Raw genomic sequence first — 19,708 nt, forward strand, 5'->3', positions numbered from 1 at the left:
TATGATTGATCTAGAAAAGAAAAAGCTTAGGGTAAACATAAATTGTGTGTTCAGGTATCTTAACTACTGCCATGTAGAAAGAGACTGTTGTGTGCAAGACCAGGAGGGCACAACCAGGATGACTGGCTGCAATTTTTAAAAGACAGATTTCTTTCTAATAACTATAACCTTCTATAAACAAAATGGTTGCATTGTAACATCCCCACTGCCCAGAGCTGACAGTCTTCTTGCTAAAGATATTGTCAAGAAGGTTTACGGTTAAGATGGCTGGCAGAACTAGGATTCCTAACTCCAGGTTTCACTTTTGTACCTTCTCTGTGTAAAAATGCTCCATCCAGAAGGAAGACATTGACAATACTCACAAACAACAGAACTGCCTTACCAGCTATAAAGATCCATAAATATCTTATGAGGGGAACATGCAAAACTGAGTACAGCCAACTGCATATCTTAGCAAACATGGCTCTACAGATTCCCTTCCTGCCCAGTGGATGGATTTATACATCCTCCTTTTACCTAAAATCTCATATTGCAGAGATATGCACTCAGCACTTTCTCCAACTCAGTCTGAGGAGGTCGCGTGAGAAAGGTTTATCATGCCTTTTCATTTTCAGATATTTTCTTAAACATATTTATCACACTTTTTTCAGTATTTGTAAGAATACTAAATTTGGGGGGCGCCTGGGTGGCTCAGTCATTAAGCGTCTGCCTTCGGCTCAGGTCATGATACCAGAGTCCTGGGATCAAGCCTCACATCGGGCTCCCTGCTCAGTGGGGAGCCTGCTTCTCCCTCTCCCGCGCTCCCTCTGCTTGTGTTCCTGCTCTCGCTATCTCTCTCTCTGTGTCAAATAAATAAGTAAAATCTTTAAAAAAAAAAAGAGTACTAAATTTTCTTAAGAACCAAATAATATCATTAACACATAACCACAGTAATAGGAAGAAAATTTAAAAAACTCACCTGTGAAGTGTTATACAGAATTTTCATCCCATTGGCATCTATAAATGCTTTTCTTCCCAACTTGATGTTTGTAACACTTTTTAAACTCTGTAAAATTCCTTTCCGAATGAGCATGTTTCTATGCCGGTTATCATGGCGGTGCCAATCTACATAAATTGTTAAAAGGACTTGGACATATCCTCTGTCTACAGCTCTTCTGGCGTTTGTTTCTTTAACAAAAGAAAATTGAGAAAGAACATTTTTTAAATGACGAGAAAAATGGTAGAATAAATTAAATTAAAAATATCACCACAATATTGCAATGAGTTTTTTTTCAAAAACATATACATAGCAGCCACATACTTAAATATTTTTTTCTCTAACAAAATAAATGAAAAGTCCCAGATGGCAAACTACATTGTCATTATTGTAACATCTATTATAAGCCTTGTTTCCACTGAAATTAACTCTACTGGATTGTAGCTTCTATTACAAACTGTATGTGTTTCCACTGAAATCACCTGCTTTAATTACCCCCACAATTATATAAATATCCATGCCATAACAACACTAAGTTAAAAATACTTACAAAACTTTTAGTAAATGAAATGTGAAGAGCACTTTACTGCTTTCTGGTCATTAATTATCTAATGTAATAAAAACTACATTAAAGAGGTTTTTTTGTAAATGGTTGATTTTACTGGGGTAGAATTAACAGAAATCCACAAATTTGATCTATTTTATTAAGTGTTAATATTTTAGATTATTAACCAAAAGGGTACATTTCACTAAAATGGCAGTAGGGGAACCCTATCATAGCAACATCCGGAGCCACTCCGTACCACAGAGGGGCACCAATGAGAGGAACACAAACTAATGTTGAATACCAACCCATCCAAGCTTGTTTAGTCACAAAGAAATTCCAATCTCTCCATAACCTAAGTTTACCCTGGCTCATGGCATAGGCACTAAGATAATGTAACAGTAAGGTAAGGCTCTGTTGCTTTTAGTTACCTGAAAGAGTTACTACAGCTCCCAAATTGCTAATATGTACCTAAAACATAAAGATGTTGAGGTCAACAAACTACTAATGCTCTCTCAGAAACCCTGTTCTGACTTTAGGGAGCTGGAAGAAATTCACATGGTGGGGAGAGGGGCTTTCTTACATAAACGCTTTAAAACCTCTTCTGTGTCTTCAAGAGCTAGTTGGCCAAGGTTGTGGCTATTTACACAATCATGTCAACAGTTTTGACTAACAGTAGTTTCATGTATTTTAAAGGAATATACACTTTGTTTACACCACCTGGAGTATATAAACCTTTAGTTTACTAGCTGTGAATATGATTTTCTTAAAAGACATTATGAGCCTAAATGGTATTTATGTGAAATATTTAAATTCTTTATTAAAGATCAAATAAGAAACTTGCCCGTAACTCAAATACAGGTGCTGAATGAAGAGAAGTAAACAGAGCTATGTGCAATCTGCAACTGAGCACAACTAAAAAGTTTAGTAAAGGGGTTTTTATTCATGTGTTCAGGACACCTCACTATCAACCTATGTCTCTTCTTCCCTCTCCAGTTAAAAGATAACTCAGGTTCCCCTTTAGACTGCAGCATCTCATCCATACTCTAGCGATGGCACCTAGGCTGCCTGTCCTTCTGCACTGTGTGTATACATGTTCTTTGCTTTATACTAGCTCAGGGTTATTGCAGTAGCCTTATTTACCCTTTTATTTTTTTTCTCTCATTTACCCTTTCAAAGTAAATAACTGCCCCCTCCCAGAAAGCAGTTAAAAAAAAAAAAAATCAATGAATGAGAATGTTCCAAAATGCCACAGTGCATTTAAAAATATGCAGGTGCTACTAAACATTATCATGCATTATTAAATTTTTATTCTATTTAGAGCCATGTGCCCTATGAAAACATACCAAATATAAACTAGACTCATCCTACTGGTCAGTTACTTTTTTTTACCTGATGGAGTAAAACAGGTATGTTTGTCCACCATCCTCCTTTGAAGGAGGAGGGAGTAAAAAGAAGATTACTATTTAAAACGCAAGATACCAGATTTCAGTCCTCTTAGATTAACCAGTTTCTATAAATAGTTGAAACTTATGAGGGTTTTAGTTTCTACTGACTTAGTGATTTTGTCATCAGTGATTCTGAAAATTAATAAGCTTCAGTTTTAACAGCTATTTTAATCTACTCTAATTCAAAAATATATGCCTATATGAATTTAAAAATTAATCTTTAAATAACAATTTGAACCACAAAGGGCACAACAAAGCCAGGCCACAAACATCTTTTAAAATTAATCCAAGTATTCTGATCTTGGTCTAAAGTTTATCACATCATATATGAAAATAAAGCTACATGGTTCATCTAATTGAGTACCACACATTTCATTTCAAAGATAAAACTGTTAACTGAATTTTATATACTCTGGTATATAATACTAATACCTAAGATGACTTTTTAAATTTAATAAATGTAATAAATCATTACTTTACCAAATACCAGATTTTCAATCAATTAATCATTTGCTACTGTTCAAATTAACAATTCTGGTCATTCAAATTTAAGGGCAAGTTGGTGTCACCCTTTATAGACAGTTTTGGGGAAAAAAAACATTGAAAGCCCTCATAACCTTAGGACTAAATGTTACTGTGGTTAGTTAAGATGTTAATTTAATCAACCAATGAGAATGGAAGTGCTAACAAAAGTTGTATTTAAACCACAGATACTGAGTACCTTGGAGAGAGAGAACATATAATGTAGATAAATTTCTCTCCAAAGGAATCATATCATAAGACACATTTACTCCAATGCTTCAATTTTGAAGATAAAGAAAACAGTTGCTTTAGTTTGTAAATTTACATTAATTGTCATTTTTAATGATTTAAACTTGAATTTGATAGAAATGAAATTTTTAATAAGAGGTTTCTAAATGAAAATCATTTGTGTTCAACATACAGTAGTTGTTCACAATATTCTTCACAGTAAATATCCTCAATATCATGTTAGCTTCACTTTTAAAAAGATGATACTTATATAATATTTACATGTTACTTGCCTCTATTAACAGGACTTTATATAATGAACTTATAAAAAGAAAGTCAATGTACTGGAATGAATTACATAGATGTACTACATTATAGCTCAATAAACGACATTAGCTATGATGTGTATCGATCAACCATATGAAAAGATAGAATCAACTTTGACATTAAATTATAACAAACTGCTTTATAACTACAGACTAAATCTACATTTCCAGTTTCTTTAAAACAGCAGATAGAATACTTGGAAAAATAGTATCTAGTATTTCTAGTATTTAAAAACTTACTTGATTTTAGCAATGCAGCAAGAGTGTCTAAAGCAACCCTGTCAACATGAGAAAACACAAACAACAACAAAACTAGTAAAATTAATCTACAATAGTAAATTCATACAATCTTTTCAGATAAGTAATTATTATCTATTCCAAAAGTCATTCCTGTTATCGTCAATTACATATGGTGTTTCTCTGTATGCATCTCTCCCTTCAGGTTAAAATCGGATATGAGGAAGATTGAAATATTAACAGGCAAGCACCAAAAAAAATTTTTTAAGGAAGAAAAAGACACCGTTTAAGTCTTTATATAGGAGATTAGATATATAGAATCAATTATTGTACTTGTATCTGACCCTGACAGAGTTTACAACATAACAGTATTAAGAATCAGAGGCCCTGATTCATAAAAAAATTAAAACAAGTTTTAAGACAAAATTTGTAACTACAAAATTCTATAGATACTCATAGCTATCTGACTTTAAAGTATTTTAGCTCTATCAAGCAATAATCCTAATATTTAAGGTGATAACAAATGTAAAATATTTTGGAACTAGGAGGTTTGGGGAGAAGTAGGAGCCCTTAACATTTTTCAACCATAAGGCACCAAAGAGAATAATGAACCTAATTAATATCTCAAAAATTCTTACTACCCATTAAAGGACAAAGGAATTGCCCAAAAATTTAAAAGTACTTATATTTTCTTTGGAACATAAATACACAAATATGCGCAGTGAAATCAACTGCCATTAATTAGCTTTAAAAATGCACATCACTGTGGAAAACCTGTAATTGAAATATTTTTTAAAGAAATAAGTTACTGAAGAAATGGCACTTAATTTCAGTAACTTTAAAAACATAAAGCTACATACTACAGTACCTCTTAGCAAGATTTCAACAACTATAATTAATTTGCATAAAAATATGCACTCTGTCAAACTTAAGCATGTCACTCATCATTAAGCATTTGTTGAATGCCTACTAGACACCCACAGGGGCAGATTCTTCATTGGTATAAAATTAGCACACTTATCTCATCCACAATTTTACAATCTAGAGAATGTGATAAAATGTACACATCTATGAAAAAACTACTCAAGAAATTAAAACCAAAAACAAAGCAGTGAAATAAAAGTTGCATATGTTAGTGTAAAAGAGACCCAGCACGATGGAGTATGTAAAGGCAAAGAGCACAATCAACTAGAAGACTGAAGATGGACACTGGTTCACAGTAAAACCTGCAACAATTATCTAGAACTAGGCACAGAGTAAGTGCTCATTCATAATAAATGCTCATTAATGCTACCCTCTAGAGCCAGTCATCAATGGCTGCGCTTTGATTTACTGACAGAAATAAAGCAATCATATAAACCTTTATTTAAGATAATATCCATAAAAAGAAAAACAAAAGTATATGCTTTAAAAAATATTACAAATTCAGACCTGGAACTTTCTCAAAACAATGTGAAGTTTTGGTAATGGTGAGTTAAAAATAAATGAAAACTATGAAATTACATACTGACTTTTCATAGCACTAAATCATTAGTAAGAAACTTTCCATAACCTTACAATTATGTACTAAAATGCGCATAAGACTATACAACTACCAGCATAAGGATGGCTTTGAAATTGGTCAAAATTAAACACAGAACTAAAGGGATCTTCCAAGTGAAACAATACAAAATAACAGAAAAGAAACAAGATCTGATAAATGCCAGAAACTGTTATAGATGCCTTATATATGTGTTTTCTAGTTTATTTTTTTTATAAAGATTTTTATTTATTTGTCAGAGAGAGAGAGAAACAGAGAGAGAGAGCACAAGCAGGGGGAGTGGCAAACAGAGGGAGAAGCAGGCTCCCCGCTGGCTCCATCCCAGGACCCTGGGATCATGACCTGAGCTGAAGGAGGATGCTTAACTGACTGAGCCTCCCAGACATCCCTGTGTTTTCTAGTTTAATTCTTAAAACAATCCTGGTCCACAGAACTGGCACATTTTATGGCTAAAGAAACCAAAGATTTCAGAATATAATAAATATGCCTAGGCTCCCCTAAAAGCGAGGTGCTATGGAAAATGAGTAATATAAGCCTCCTGTTGAGAAGGAAACTTTTGAAATCAGAAATATCAGTATCCTCCAAAAGAGACGTTGAAGTCCTAACCCCCAGTACCTCTGAATGTGACCTTATTTGGAAACAGGGCCATTGAAGATTAATTAGTTAAAATGAGGTCATACTGGAATAGGTGGCCCTTAATCCACCATGATTGGTGCCCTTATAAGAAAAGAGGAGACTACCTGAAGACAGACACGCAAGGAGAGAACCTCATGTGAGGGCAGAGGCAGAGGTTGAAATGTTGCAGCTTCAAGCCAAGAAACACCAAAGATTGCCAGCAAACCACCAGCTAGAAAGAAGCAAGGAAGGATTCTCCATAAGGTTTCAGAGGGAGCACTGGACCTACTGACAGGTTAATTTTGGACCTCTAGCCTCCCGAACTGTGAGACAATAAATTTCTGTAATTTTAAGCCACCGAATTTGTACTAGGTACTTTGTTACGATAGCCCTAGGAAAAAAAATACAATCACTTGGATGCAATCACTTGCAATGAACTAATAGGATTTTCCCATCTACAGTTAAGCCTTTATTCAAAATTATAAAAATCTTAGAGTACTTTCAGAAACAGTCTTTCTCCCCGGTTGGTAGTGGTTTATAACACATTTGAACCAAATAAAAGTGCTTCTGACAGTTTCTAATCCTTAAACTACATGCTTTGGGGTTATTTATTCTTCAACACCAGCAAAACTAGGATGTGAACCCAGTTTTTTCTGACTCCAAAGCTCATCATGCTTGTTTCACAGCTGCACTAGAGTAAAAGAAATTATGAAGGGGTGCCTGGGTGGCTCAGTCAGTTGGGTATCTGCCTTCGGCTCGGGTCGTGATCCCAGGGTCCTGGGATCGAGCCCCGCGTCGGGCTCCCTCCTTGACAGGGAGCCTGTTTCTCCCTCTCCCTCTGCCTACAGCTCCCCATGCTTGTGCTCACTCGCTCTCTCTCTCTAATAAATAAATAAAACCTTTAAAAAAAAAGAAAGAGGGGCGCCTGGGTGGCTCAGTTGGTTAAGCGACTGCCTTCGGCTCAGGTCATGATCCTGGAGTCCCGGGATCGAGTCCTGCATCGGGCTCCCTGCTCAGCAGGGAGTTTGCTTCTCCCTCTGACCCTCCTCCCTCTCATGCTCTCTGTCTCTCATTCTCTCTGTCTCAAATAAATAAAAAAATTAAATTAAATTTAAAAAAAAAATCTTAAAAAAAAAAAAGAAAGAAAAGAAATTATGAAGTTTGGTGCAAAGTCACTTGACATTTTTACTAAAAGGTTATTTAAAAGGTATTTTTAAAAACTTCAGTACAAAAAAATTTCTGAAATTCTCTGACACTTACAAGCAGTACAAATTTGTAAAAGTTACAAAAGAATTTTAGAACAACAAATTTATCGAAATGCACAGTCTGTATTATGTTAATTGATTAGAATTTTTTAGTTTCACTATTTTATACTTCCTCATATATTTTTCCAATCTTCCTAAGTCCCACACAGAATAATACAACCAACAACGGCTTAAAAAGCATCCTGTGGCTTATTCATTTAGGAGCAGTGGAAGGAAGAAAAGCTTCAGCTCCAGGTACTCATGAACTCATATCTCCTTTTAATTGGAGGGTCAGTCCTTATGGGGACATTCAAGAAGAACCCATTACTTTCTGGGTTGCCTCCATCTGGATTAACAGTGTTTAAATCCAAAACCTAAAATTGGAAAGGAAAGGAAATCTTCAAGGGCATCATCACCCTTCAAACATAAATAATAACCCTAACCTTATTCCACTAAACATAGGACATTGTTTCAGGGGAGGAAAAAGAGCAAAATAAATGTTCTAGATGTCAAGATTTTTTAATTAAGGGGGAGACCCTAAGATTATTAAAACTGATAGATCAAGATACAGATGTTTGGTCAATGAATATTTTATTCTTTTTAAAGTAAAAACAAAGTAAAAAATTTGTTTTTCTTTTTTTAAATATAAATACAGGAAGGAATGAAGGGATAATTTACATAGCACTATTCCTTTTTGAGAAGTTTAGACCCACTGATTTCTGCCTAATTTTGGATACATCCCTGTACTGTATATTATAATGACACTTGTGAAATGCTCTGTTTCTCCTAGGAACTTTATACTAGATTTGGTAACTGGTTAGAATAGGCTAATATAGACCTTAAGAATGAGATCATAACCACTAGATAAAAAATAAATTAAAAAGTACTTTATGGGTCAAGGGGAGAAATGGTATATAAATGTAAAAATAATGAACATACTTTTAGTACTAACTAGAATTAATTCACAGCCACATTACTACATTACTTACCTAAACTAATTACATTGCATTCTTAGGCATTGTGTTAATTAGAAAAATCATCTCATTAAATACTCATATCAACCTTCTGATGTAGGGGCTGATATTACTATTTATAGACATGAAACAAGGGCTTAAGTTAGGTAGCCTCCTATGTATCCTGCAGCCAGTAAATGACAGAGCTAACATGCAAATCCAGGTCTCTCTGTCTCAGAGCCCACTCACTACACTACACCAATTCTGTAAGTTGGTTTTACTTGTGATAATCGTTTTCTGTTTTGTTACATTTCATCAGATGTTCTACAATTATGTATGATTTTTACATAAGTAAAAAGTTAAGACATCCCACCAAGTAATATTAAATGAATAAATATATGTGCAAGTAAGCACCCATTTTCAAAAAGGATACAAGCTGAAATATTTGACTTTTTTTCCACCCTGATCTTTATTTCAAAAAGAGTGAAAAGAATGGAAATGATCTGAACTTATTGGTAAAATTTAACCAAATATTTGATGTGGGTAAGTTCTTCCTCACAAAAGAGTCACAACTAATAAAAGCAGAAAGAATGGGGGGGGGGGCGGAGTAAGATGGCAGAGGAGTAGGAGACCTGGATTTCGTCTGGTCCCAGAAATTCAGCTGGATAGGGATCAAACCATTCTGAACACCCACAAACTCAACAGGAGATCGAAGAAAAGAATAGCAACAACTTTCTGAACAGAAAAGCCACCACCTTCTGGAAGGCAGGATGTGCAGAGAAGTGAATCCGAGGCGATATTTGGGAGGATAGACGGCGGGGGAGGGGGCCCCTGTCCGCCACTTCTGGCAAGTGATAGAGCCGTGGAGCACAAAATCGGAACTTTTAGAAGTCTGCTCCGCTGAGGAACGTCGCTCCGGTGGCTAAGCTGGGGGTGGAACCCTCGTGGGACAGTGTGGTCTGAGGAACCTCGGGGTCACAGAAAGACCAGGGGTGCCTGAGTGTGGCAGAGCTCCCAGGTATCGGAGCAGGGAAGGTGGCTGCAGAGACGGAGCCGAGGAGTGGGCTCTCAGCTCGGGGTTGCCATAAACCGTGATCTGTGGCACAGTCGGGCCACTGCTTCTCCAAGCGGGGACCCAACAAGCGGCAGATCCGGGGAGACTCCCCTTCCTCTGCTGGGAGGAGTGGCGCGGGAGCGCACTGCAGGGATCTGCTGGGTTTGGAGACTGCACACGGGGTCGTGTGCCAGAGATAGAAACACTCGGTCACAGGCCGGGTAAGCACGGAGTGCAGCCGGAGACCGGGGAGACGGGAGTGATTGACTGCTTTTCTCTGGGGGCTCACTGAGGAGTGGGGCCCAAGTTCTCTGCTCCTCCAGGGCGGAGATTGGGAGGCCGGCATTTTCACTCTCGGCCTCCAAAGCTGTACGGAAAGCTTGCAGGGAACAAAAGCTCCCGAGAGCAAACCCGAGCAGATTACTTAGCGCGGAAAGGCAAGGGCGGGGCAATTCCGCCTCCGACAAAGACATTTGGGAACAACGGCAACAGGCCCCTCCCCCAGAAGATGAGCGAGAACAGCCCGCCAAGACCAAGTTTACCGATCAATGAGAACGGCAGACTCCAGTGCTAGGGGAATATTGCACATAGAATCCATGGCTTTTTTTACCATGATTCTTTAGTCTTTCAAAGTTAATTTTTTCTTAACTGTCTTTTTTTTTTCGAAATTTTCTTTTTCCCTTTTTTAACAAACATCTTATCAATCCCTTTTTTAAAAAACATTTTTATTTTTCATTTTTAGAGTCATATTCTATCCCTTCATAGTAGTTACCCTTATTTTTGGCATATATATATAGAAGTTGTTCTCTCTTTAAAATTTTGAGATAGTTTCTTCTAGCAGATCAAAATATACCCTAAATCTCTACTGTATGGTTTTGTTCTGCTCTCCTGCCTGATCACATTCTCTCTTTTTTTTCTTTTTTTTTTTTAAATCCTCGTCTTCCTTTTTTCAAACAACTTCTTATCAATTCCTTTTATAAAATTTTTTTATAATTTTCATCTTTACAGTCATATTCCATCCCTTCCTCATATCAACCCTTATTTTTGCACATATATAAGTTCTTCTTTCTTTAAAATTTTGGGAGGCACTTTCTTCTAACAGACCAAAGTACACCCAAAATCTAGTGTGTGACACTGATCTATGCACCACCCTGATCATATTTGATCATATTCTGGGTTTTTTTTTTGTTTTGTTCTGTTTTTGTTTGTTTTTATCTTTTTCTTTTTTTTTTCTTTTTCTTTTTTCTTTCTTTCCCTTTCTTTTCCCCTGGCTTCAGGTCTTTTCTGATTTGTTTAGAGTATATTTTCTGGGGATGTTGTTACCCTGTTAGCATTTTGTTCTCTCATTCATCTATTCTCCTCTGGACAAAATGACAAGATGGAAAAAATCACCTCAACAAAAAGAACAAGAGATAGTACCGACTGCCAGGGACCTACGCAATATGGACATTAGTACGATGTCAGATCTAGAGTTCAGAATCATCACTTTAAAGATATTAGCTGGGCTTGAAAAAAGCATGGAAGTTATTAGAGAAACCCCTTCTGGAGAAATAAAAGAACTAAAATCTAACCAAGTCGAAATCAAAAAGGCTACTTATGAGGTGCAATCAAAAACGGGGGCGCTAACTGCTAGGATAAATGAGGCAGAAGAGAGAATCAGTGATATAGAAGACCAAATGATGGAAAATAAAGAAGCTGAGAAAAAGATAACGACTGGATCACGAGGAAAGAATTCGAGAGATTAGCGATACCATAAGACAAAACAACATTAGAATAATTGGGATCCCAGAAGAAGAAGAAAGGGAGACAGGGGCAGAAGGTATACTGAAGCAAATTATAGCAGAGAACTTCCCTAATTTGGAGAAGGAAACAGGCATCAAAATCCAGGAAGCATAGAGAACCCCTCTCAAAATCAATAAAAATAGGTCAACACCCCGACATCTAATAGTAAAACTTCAAGTCTCAGAGACAAAGAGAAAATCCTGAAAGCAGCTCGGGAAAAGAAATATGTAACCTACTATGGCAGAAATATTAGAATGGCAACAGACCTACCCACAGAGACCTGGCAGGCCAGAAAGGACTAGCATGATATCTTCAGAGCACTAAATGAGAAAAATATGCAGCCAAGAATACTATATCCAGCTAGGCTGTCATTGAAAATAGAAGGAGAGATAAAAAGCTTCCAGGACAAACAAAAACTAAAGGAATTTGCAAACACAAAACCAGCCCTACAGGAAATCTTGAAAGGGGTCCTCTAAGCAAAGAGAGAGCCTAAAAGCAACATAGACCAGAAAGGAACACAGACAATATACAGTAACAGTCACCTTACAGGCAATACAATGGCACTAAATTCCTATCTTTCAATAGTTACCCTGAATGTAAATGGGCTCAATGCCCCAATCAAAAGACACAGGCTATCAGATTGGATTAAAAAACAGACCCATCAATATGCTGTCTGCAAGAGACTCATTTTAGACCCAAAGACACCCCCAGATTGAAAGTGAGGGGGTGGAAAACCATTTACCATGCTAATGGACACCAAAAGAAAGCTGGGGTGGCAATCCTTATATCAGACAAATTAGATTTTAAACCAAAGACTGTAATAAGAGATGAGGAAGGACACTATATCCTACCTAAAGGGTCTATCCAACAAGAAGATCTAACAATTGTAAATATCTATGCACCTAACATGGGAGCAGCCAATTATATCAGGCAATTAATGACAAAAGCAAAGAAACACACTGACAACAATACAATAATAGTGGGGGACTTCAACACCCCCCTCACTGAAATGGACAGATCATCTAAGCAAAAGATCAACAAGGAAATAAAGACTTTAAATGACACACTGGACCAAATGGACTTTACAGACATATTCAGAACATTCCACCCCAAAGCAACGGAATACACATTCTTCTCTAGTACCCATGGAACATTCTCCAGAATCGATCACACCCTAGATCATAGATCAGGTCTCAACCAGTACCAAAAGACTGGGATCATTCCCTGCCTATTTTCAGACCACAATGCTTTGAAACTAGAACTCAATCACAAGAGGAAAGTCGGAAAGAACTCAAATACATGGAGGCTAAAGAGCATCCTACTAAAGAATGAATGGGTCAACCAGGAAATTAAAGAAGAATTTAAAAACTTCATGGAAACCAATGAAAATGAAAACACAACTGTTCAAAATCTTTGGGATGCAGCAAAGGCAGTCCTAAGAGGCAAGTATATAGCCATACAAGCCTTTCTCAAGAAACAAGAAAGGTCTCAAATACACAACCTAACCCTACACCTAAAGGAGCTGGAGAAAGAACAGCAAATAAAGCCTAAACCCAGCAGGAGAAGAGAAATAATAAAGATCAGAGCAGAAATCAATGAAATAGAAACCAAAAGAACAGTAGAACAGATCAACGAAACTAGGAGCTGGTTCTCTAAAAGAATTAACAAGACTGATAAACCCCTGGCCAGACTTATCAAAAAGAAAACAGAGGGGTGCCTGGGTGGCTCAGTCGTTGAGCGTCTGCCTTCGGCCCAGGTCATGATCCCAGAGTCCTGGGATCAATCCCCATATCGGACTCCCTGCTCAGTGGGAAGCCTGCCTCTCCCTCTCCCACTCCCCCTGCCTGGGCTCCCTCTCTCGCTGTGTCTCTCTGTCAAATAAATAAATAAAATCTTTAAAAAAAAAGAGAGAAATGACCCAAATCAACAAAATCATGAATGAAAAAGGAGAGATCACAACCAACACCAAAGAAATACAAACAATTATAAGAACATATTATGAGCAAGCGCCTGGGTGGCTCAGTTGGTTGGGCAACTGCCTTCGGCTCTGGTCATGATCCCAGAGTCCTGGGATCGGGTCCCGCATCGGGTTCCTTGTTCGGCGGGGAGTCTGTTTCTCCCTCTGCCCCTCCCCCCTCTCATGCTCTATCTCATTCTCTCTCTCAAATAAATAAATAAAATCTTTAAAAAAAAAAAAAAAAAGAACATATTATGAGCAACTCTATGCCAGCAAATTAGATAACCTGGAAGAAATGGATGCATTCCTAGAGATGTATCAACTACCAAAACTGAACCAGGAAGAAATAGAAAATCTGAACAGACCTATAACCACTAAGGAAATTGAAGCAGTCATCAAAAATTTCCCAACAAACAAAAGCCCAGGGCCAGATAGCTTCCCGGGGAATTCTACCAAACATTTCAAGAAGAATTAATACCTATTCTTCTGAAACTGTTCCAAAAAATAGAAATGGAAGTAGAAATGGAAGGAAAACTTCCAAACTTGTTTTATGAGGCCACCACTACCTTGATTCCAAAACCAGACAAAGACCCCATCAAAAAGGAGAATTACAGACCAATATCCTTGATGAACATGGATGCAAAAATTCTCACCAAAATACTAGCCAATAGGATCCAACAGTACATTAAAAGGATTATTCACCACGACCAAGTGGGATTTATCCCTGGGCTGCAAGGTTGGTTCAACATCCGTAAATCAGTCAACGTGATACAATACATTAACAAAAGAAAGAACAAGAATCATATGATCCTCTCAGTAGATGCAGAAAAAGCATTTGACAAAGTACAGCATCCTTTCTTGATCAAAACTCTTCAGAGTATAGGCATAGAGGGTACATACCTCAATATCATAAAAGCCATCTATGAAAAACCCACAGTGAATATCATTCTCAATGGGGAAAAACTGAGCACTTTCCCCCTAAGATCAGGAACGCGGCAGGGATGTCCACTATCACCACCGCTATTCAACATGGTATTAGAAGTCCTAGCCACAGCAATCAGACAACAAAAAGAAATCAAAGGCATCCAAATCGGCAAAGAAGAAGTCAAATTCTCACTCTTTGCAGATGATATGATACTTTATGTGGAAAACCCAAAAGACTCCACCCCAAAACTGCTAGAACTCATACAGGAGTTCAGTCAAGTGGCAGGATATAAAATCAATGCACAGAAATCAGTGGCATTCCTATACACTAACAACAAGACAGAAGAAAGAGAAATTAAGGAGTTGATCCCATTTACAATTGCACCCAAAACCATAAGATACCTAGGAATAAATCTAACCAAAGAGGCAAAGGATCTGTACTCAGAAAACTATAAAATACTCATGAAAGAAATTGAGGAAGACACAAAGAAATGGAAACACGTTCCATGCTCATGGATTGGAAGAACAAATATTGTGAAGATGTCAATGCTACCTAGAGCAATCTACACATTCAATGCAATCCCCATCAAAATACCATCCACTTTTTTCAAAGAAATGGAACAAATAATCCTAAAATTTGTATGGAACCAGAAAAGACCCCGAATAGCCAGAGGAATGTTGAAAAAGAAAAGCAAAGCTGGCGGCATCACAATTCCGGACTTCCAGCTCTATTACAAAGCTGTCATCAAGACAGTATGGTACTGGCACAAAAACAGACACATCGATCAATGGAACAGAATAGAGAGCCCAGAAATGGACCCTCAACTCTATGGTCAACTATCTTTGACAAAGCAGGAAAGAATGTCCAATGGAAAAAAGACAGTCTGTTTAAAAAATGATGTTGGGATAATTGGACAGCCACATGCAGAAGAATGAAACTGGACCATTTCCTTATACCACACACAAAAGTAGACTCCAAATGGTTAAAAGACCTCAATGTGAGACAGGAGTCCATCAAAATCCTAAAGGAGCAGCAACCTCTTCGACCTCAGCCGCAGCAACTTCTTCCTAGAAACATCGCCAAAGGCAAGGGAAGCAAGGGCAAAAATGAACTATTGGGACTTCATCAAGATAAAACGCTTTTGCACAGCAAAAGAAACAGTCAACAAAACCAAAAGACAACTGACAGAATGGGAGAAGATATTTGCAAATGACATATCAGATAAAGGGCTAGTATCCAACATCTATAAAGAACTTCTTAAACTCAACACCCAAAGAACAAATGATCCAATCAAGAAATGGGCAGAAGACATGAACAGACATTTTTCCAAAGAAGACATCCAAATGGCCAAGAGACACATGAAAAAGTGCTCAACATCGCCTGGCATCAGGAAAATCCAAATCAAAACCTCAATGAGATACCACCTCACACCAGTCAGAATGGCTAAAATTAACAAGTCAGGAAAGGACAGATGTTGGCGGGGATGCAGAGAAAGGGGAACCCTCCTACACTGTTGGTGGGAATGCAAGCTGGTGCAGCCACTCTGGAAAACTGTATGGAGGTTCCTCAAAAAGTTGAAAATAGAGCTACCATACGATCCAGCAATTGCACTACTGGGTATTTACCCCAAAGATACAAATGTAGGGATCCGAAGGGGTACGTGCACCCCAATATTCATAGCAGCAATGTCCACAATAGCCAAACTGTGGAAAGAGCCAAGATGTCCATCGACAGATGAATAGATAAAGATGTGGTATATATATACAATGGAATATTATGCAGCCATCAAAAGGAATGAGATCTTGCCATTTGCAACGACGTGGATGGAACTGGAGGGTGTTATGCTAAGTGAAATAAGTCAATCAGAGAAAGACATGTATCATATGACCTGACTGATATGAGGAATCCTTAATCTCAGGAAACAAACTGAGGGTTGCTGGAGTCAGGGGTGGGGTGGGAGGGATGGGGTGGCTGGGTGATAGATACTGGGGAGGGTATGTGCTATGGTGAGCACTGTGAATTGTGCAAGACTATTGAATCACAGATCTGTACCTCTGAAACAAATAATGCAATATATGTTAAGAAAAAAAAAAAGAAGATAGCAGGAGTGGAAGAATGCAGGGGGGGAAATCGGAGGGGGAGATGAACCATGAGAGACTATGGACTCTGAAAAACAAACTGAAGGTTCTAGAGGGGAGAGGGGTGGTGGGGATGGGTTAGCCTGTTGATGGGTATTAAAGAGGGCACGTTCTGCATGGAGCACTGGGTGTTATGCACAAACAATGAATCATGGAACACTACATCAAAAACTAATGATGTAATGTATGGTGATTAACATAACAATAAAACATTTTTTTAAAAAAGTAGAAAGAATGAGAAAATTAGAAAAGTCACTATTCTGCAACCCCTGAAGAAACAGTGGATCTAGACAATGTCATGGAACACTGCTAAATTATTAGGTGAGAAGTGAAGGGATCACCTCAACTCAGTGATCTTAAGTGGTGCAAGACAGAGTACCAGCACCACATATGAAATATTTTTGACCAGAAAAAAGGAACCCAAATCTAATCACGCTTCCAGCTCTATGGGTCTACAGGAAATTCAAGGGACATATCTACATGTTAAAGGAACCCAGGATACAGTCATCTTAATCCAGAATGTTGGGACAATCTACAAGACATCACCCAAGTCTTTAAACAAATAAATAAAACAGAACCCCAAAAGAGAGGAACTGTTACTGATTTTTAAAGATTACAAGACATAGCAATCAAATAAAATGTACAGATCTTATTTGGATCCTGACTGGAACAAGCCAACTGTAAAGAAGACATTTCTTAGACAATCAGAAAATATTAGATCATATTAAAGGATTATTAATATTGTTGGACAAAGAAACGATATTCCGGAAACATTAAAAGAAAAAAGTTGTGTCTGATAGTGATCATACTAAAGAACTCACAGAACAAATGTAATGGCCAATATTTGCTTCAAAATAGTCCAGAAAAATAAAGGACAGGGAAGCGAAAACTGAGATCAAAATGGCACAATGTTGGTAACTGATTAAACTGGGTGGTGGGTATTATAGGTTCTCTTGTAGTTTTGTGTAGGTCTGTAATTATTCTAGTCTATTTTTTTTAAGATTTTATTTATTTATTTGTCAGAGAGAGAGCACAACCAGGGGGAGCAGCAGACAGAGCAGGCAGAGAAGCAGGCTCCACGCTGAGCAGGGAGCCCACCGTGGGACTCGATCCCAGGACCCTGGGATCATGACCTGAGCCGAAGGCAGCCACTTAACCAACTGAGCCACCCAGACATCCCTATTCTAGTCTGTTTTTGTGTAGGTTTGAAAATTTCCTAAATATGATGAGGAATAATGTGTGCACCTTGTTTGGATTCTGATTCAAACAAACACATTATAAAAGGGCACTTTGAGACAACGGGAGAAAATTGAACACATATTGGACTTTAGTTATGTTAAGGAATTAATAATTTGGTTGAGTATGATTTTAGTATTATGGTTATTTTTTAAGTTGCTATTTAGTAGAGTGATATATTGAAGTATTCAGGGAAAAAATAAAATATATTTGGATTTTTTTTTTTTACAGAAACTTATATATGAGAATGACATCTGGAATTTGCTTAAAAATACCTCGGCAAAAATAAAAGTATAGAGGGGAAATAAATGAAACAAAAGTGTCAGAATGTTAATAACTACTGAATCGAATAAGTGATTAATAAACCTAATTCAAAATAATTTCATCCTAATATAATATAAACTCTAGGTGTCTTTGAATAATTCCACAGTAAAATATTTTTTTAAAGAATGACTTCTAATATGGCTTAAGAAAAAAATACTAAATATAACCAAGTAACTGGAAATTGCTTTAATTTTCTGAGGCTGACAGACAAATGAATATACATATCTTGTAATATATATATATGCATAATTTAAAATAAGAAAAAAGAATGACATTATTTTGACAAAAAAGAAATGTATAAATTTAAAATACATTCAGATAATTGTGCAAATGAAGGATGCATTCATTAAAAGATTGCAAACCTGGGTAGGGAATATAGCAGGCATTCAATAAATGTTTCTGAATGAATGCTACTCTATCAATGATCGTTTTCCTCTTATATTATCTAGGAATGTTGGACATCTAAATTTCCATAACACTACAGTCAATGAATTTAAAGCTTTCTAATTTTGATATACCTCTGAAGATTAAACTTTATATTGAAGAAAATCTTTATCATAATAAAATCACTATTTAAGAACTAAGAAAGGACCCTAGATATAATACAATTCAACCTATTGTTGCACAGATAAGATGATGAGGCCCAGAGTAACAAAAAATACACCTCTATTTATACTCAAAGCATTTACTCACTTCATGAGACCCGAATTCTTCTTACTAAATGGTCCGATGATTTTAAACAGCAGCTCCACAACTCCATTTTTCCCTAAGGATACTGAATTCACAGCTAGGAGGCAGAGGAAAGGATGTAAAATAATTTTAAAACCTCAACAAGTAGAAATGTGTATTCTTGGTGATACAGAGCTGAAAACATACACAAATTCTTTAGAAGACCCAAGCCCCTCATAAAGCCTACCTAGCCAATCACTTGAAAGGAAGATTGTTGTTTTTTTTTTGTTTTTTCTGGCTTTATTTATGACCTCGCAGGGAGATTATGAAAGAAGTTATATAAAACAACAAACTGTTACTTAAAAAAAAAAAAAAAGAGTTTTAAGTTACTCTGTTTTTTCTTCAATAATTTAAATACCAGGTCATGGAGATTCAAAGACAAAAACAGTGTGGGCCCTCAGAGAACACAGTATAGAGGAGAGTGACAAAAACAATAAACAAATAATTACTAAATTACTTTCTAAATAGATTAAGAGTTGCAGGCTATTTAGGTTACACCAGAATGAAGCCCCAAGTCCATAATGAAACTGAAGGTATCTCTGGAGAAACTGAGCCTGAGTTCAGTTTTTACCAATGAAGAGGAGCTAGCTAGGGCAGGAGCTGCTGTAAGGAAATGTCTCTGGAGACAGAGATAACATGGCAAACAGAACAGAGTCGGTGAACACCATGGGTATAAAGTTACACATTAAAACATACAGTATCAGACAGAAGCTTATCAATGGGAAGATGAGGCAGGAAAAGAAGGTAAACAAATTATAGAGCCCTAGAAGTTGTTTGTTCTTTCAACTACAGGGAATTGCCCGAAAGGAACAACCAATCAGACATGCATTTTAATATAGGTCAGATGTCACAGCACTGTGGGGAAGACAGATTTGAGAGACATGGTAGCAGGCTGTGGTCCAGGTGGGAGGTGATGAGGACCTTGGCTAA

General features: G+C 37.1%; 1 protein-coding gene across 1 annotated transcript in view; it reads right to left on the minus strand.

Annotated features, from left to right (window-relative positions):
* The window catches only part of AGTPBP1 (ATP/GTP binding carboxypeptidase 1), a 139,122-nt gene that overhangs the window by 86,149 nt on the left and 33,265 nt on the right, over positions 1–19,708 (minus strand). The window contains exons 7-9 of the mRNA XM_021677917.1: positions 18,743–18,836; positions 4,285–4,322; positions 959–1,167 (exon numbers count right to left, since the gene is read on the minus strand). Of these exons, the coding sequence (XP_021533592.1) occupies positions 959–1,167; positions 4,285–4,322; positions 18,743–18,836 (341 nt within the window). The remainder of the gene's footprint in view (positions 1–958; positions 1,168–4,284; positions 4,323–18,742; positions 18,837–19,708) is intronic.

Source organism: Neomonachus schauinslandi, chromosome 13, assembly GCF_002201575.2.
Source record: "Neomonachus schauinslandi chromosome 13, ASM220157v2, whole genome shotgun sequence".
Classification (NCBI taxonomy): Eukaryota; Metazoa; Chordata; class Mammalia; order Carnivora; family Phocidae; genus Neomonachus; species Neomonachus schauinslandi.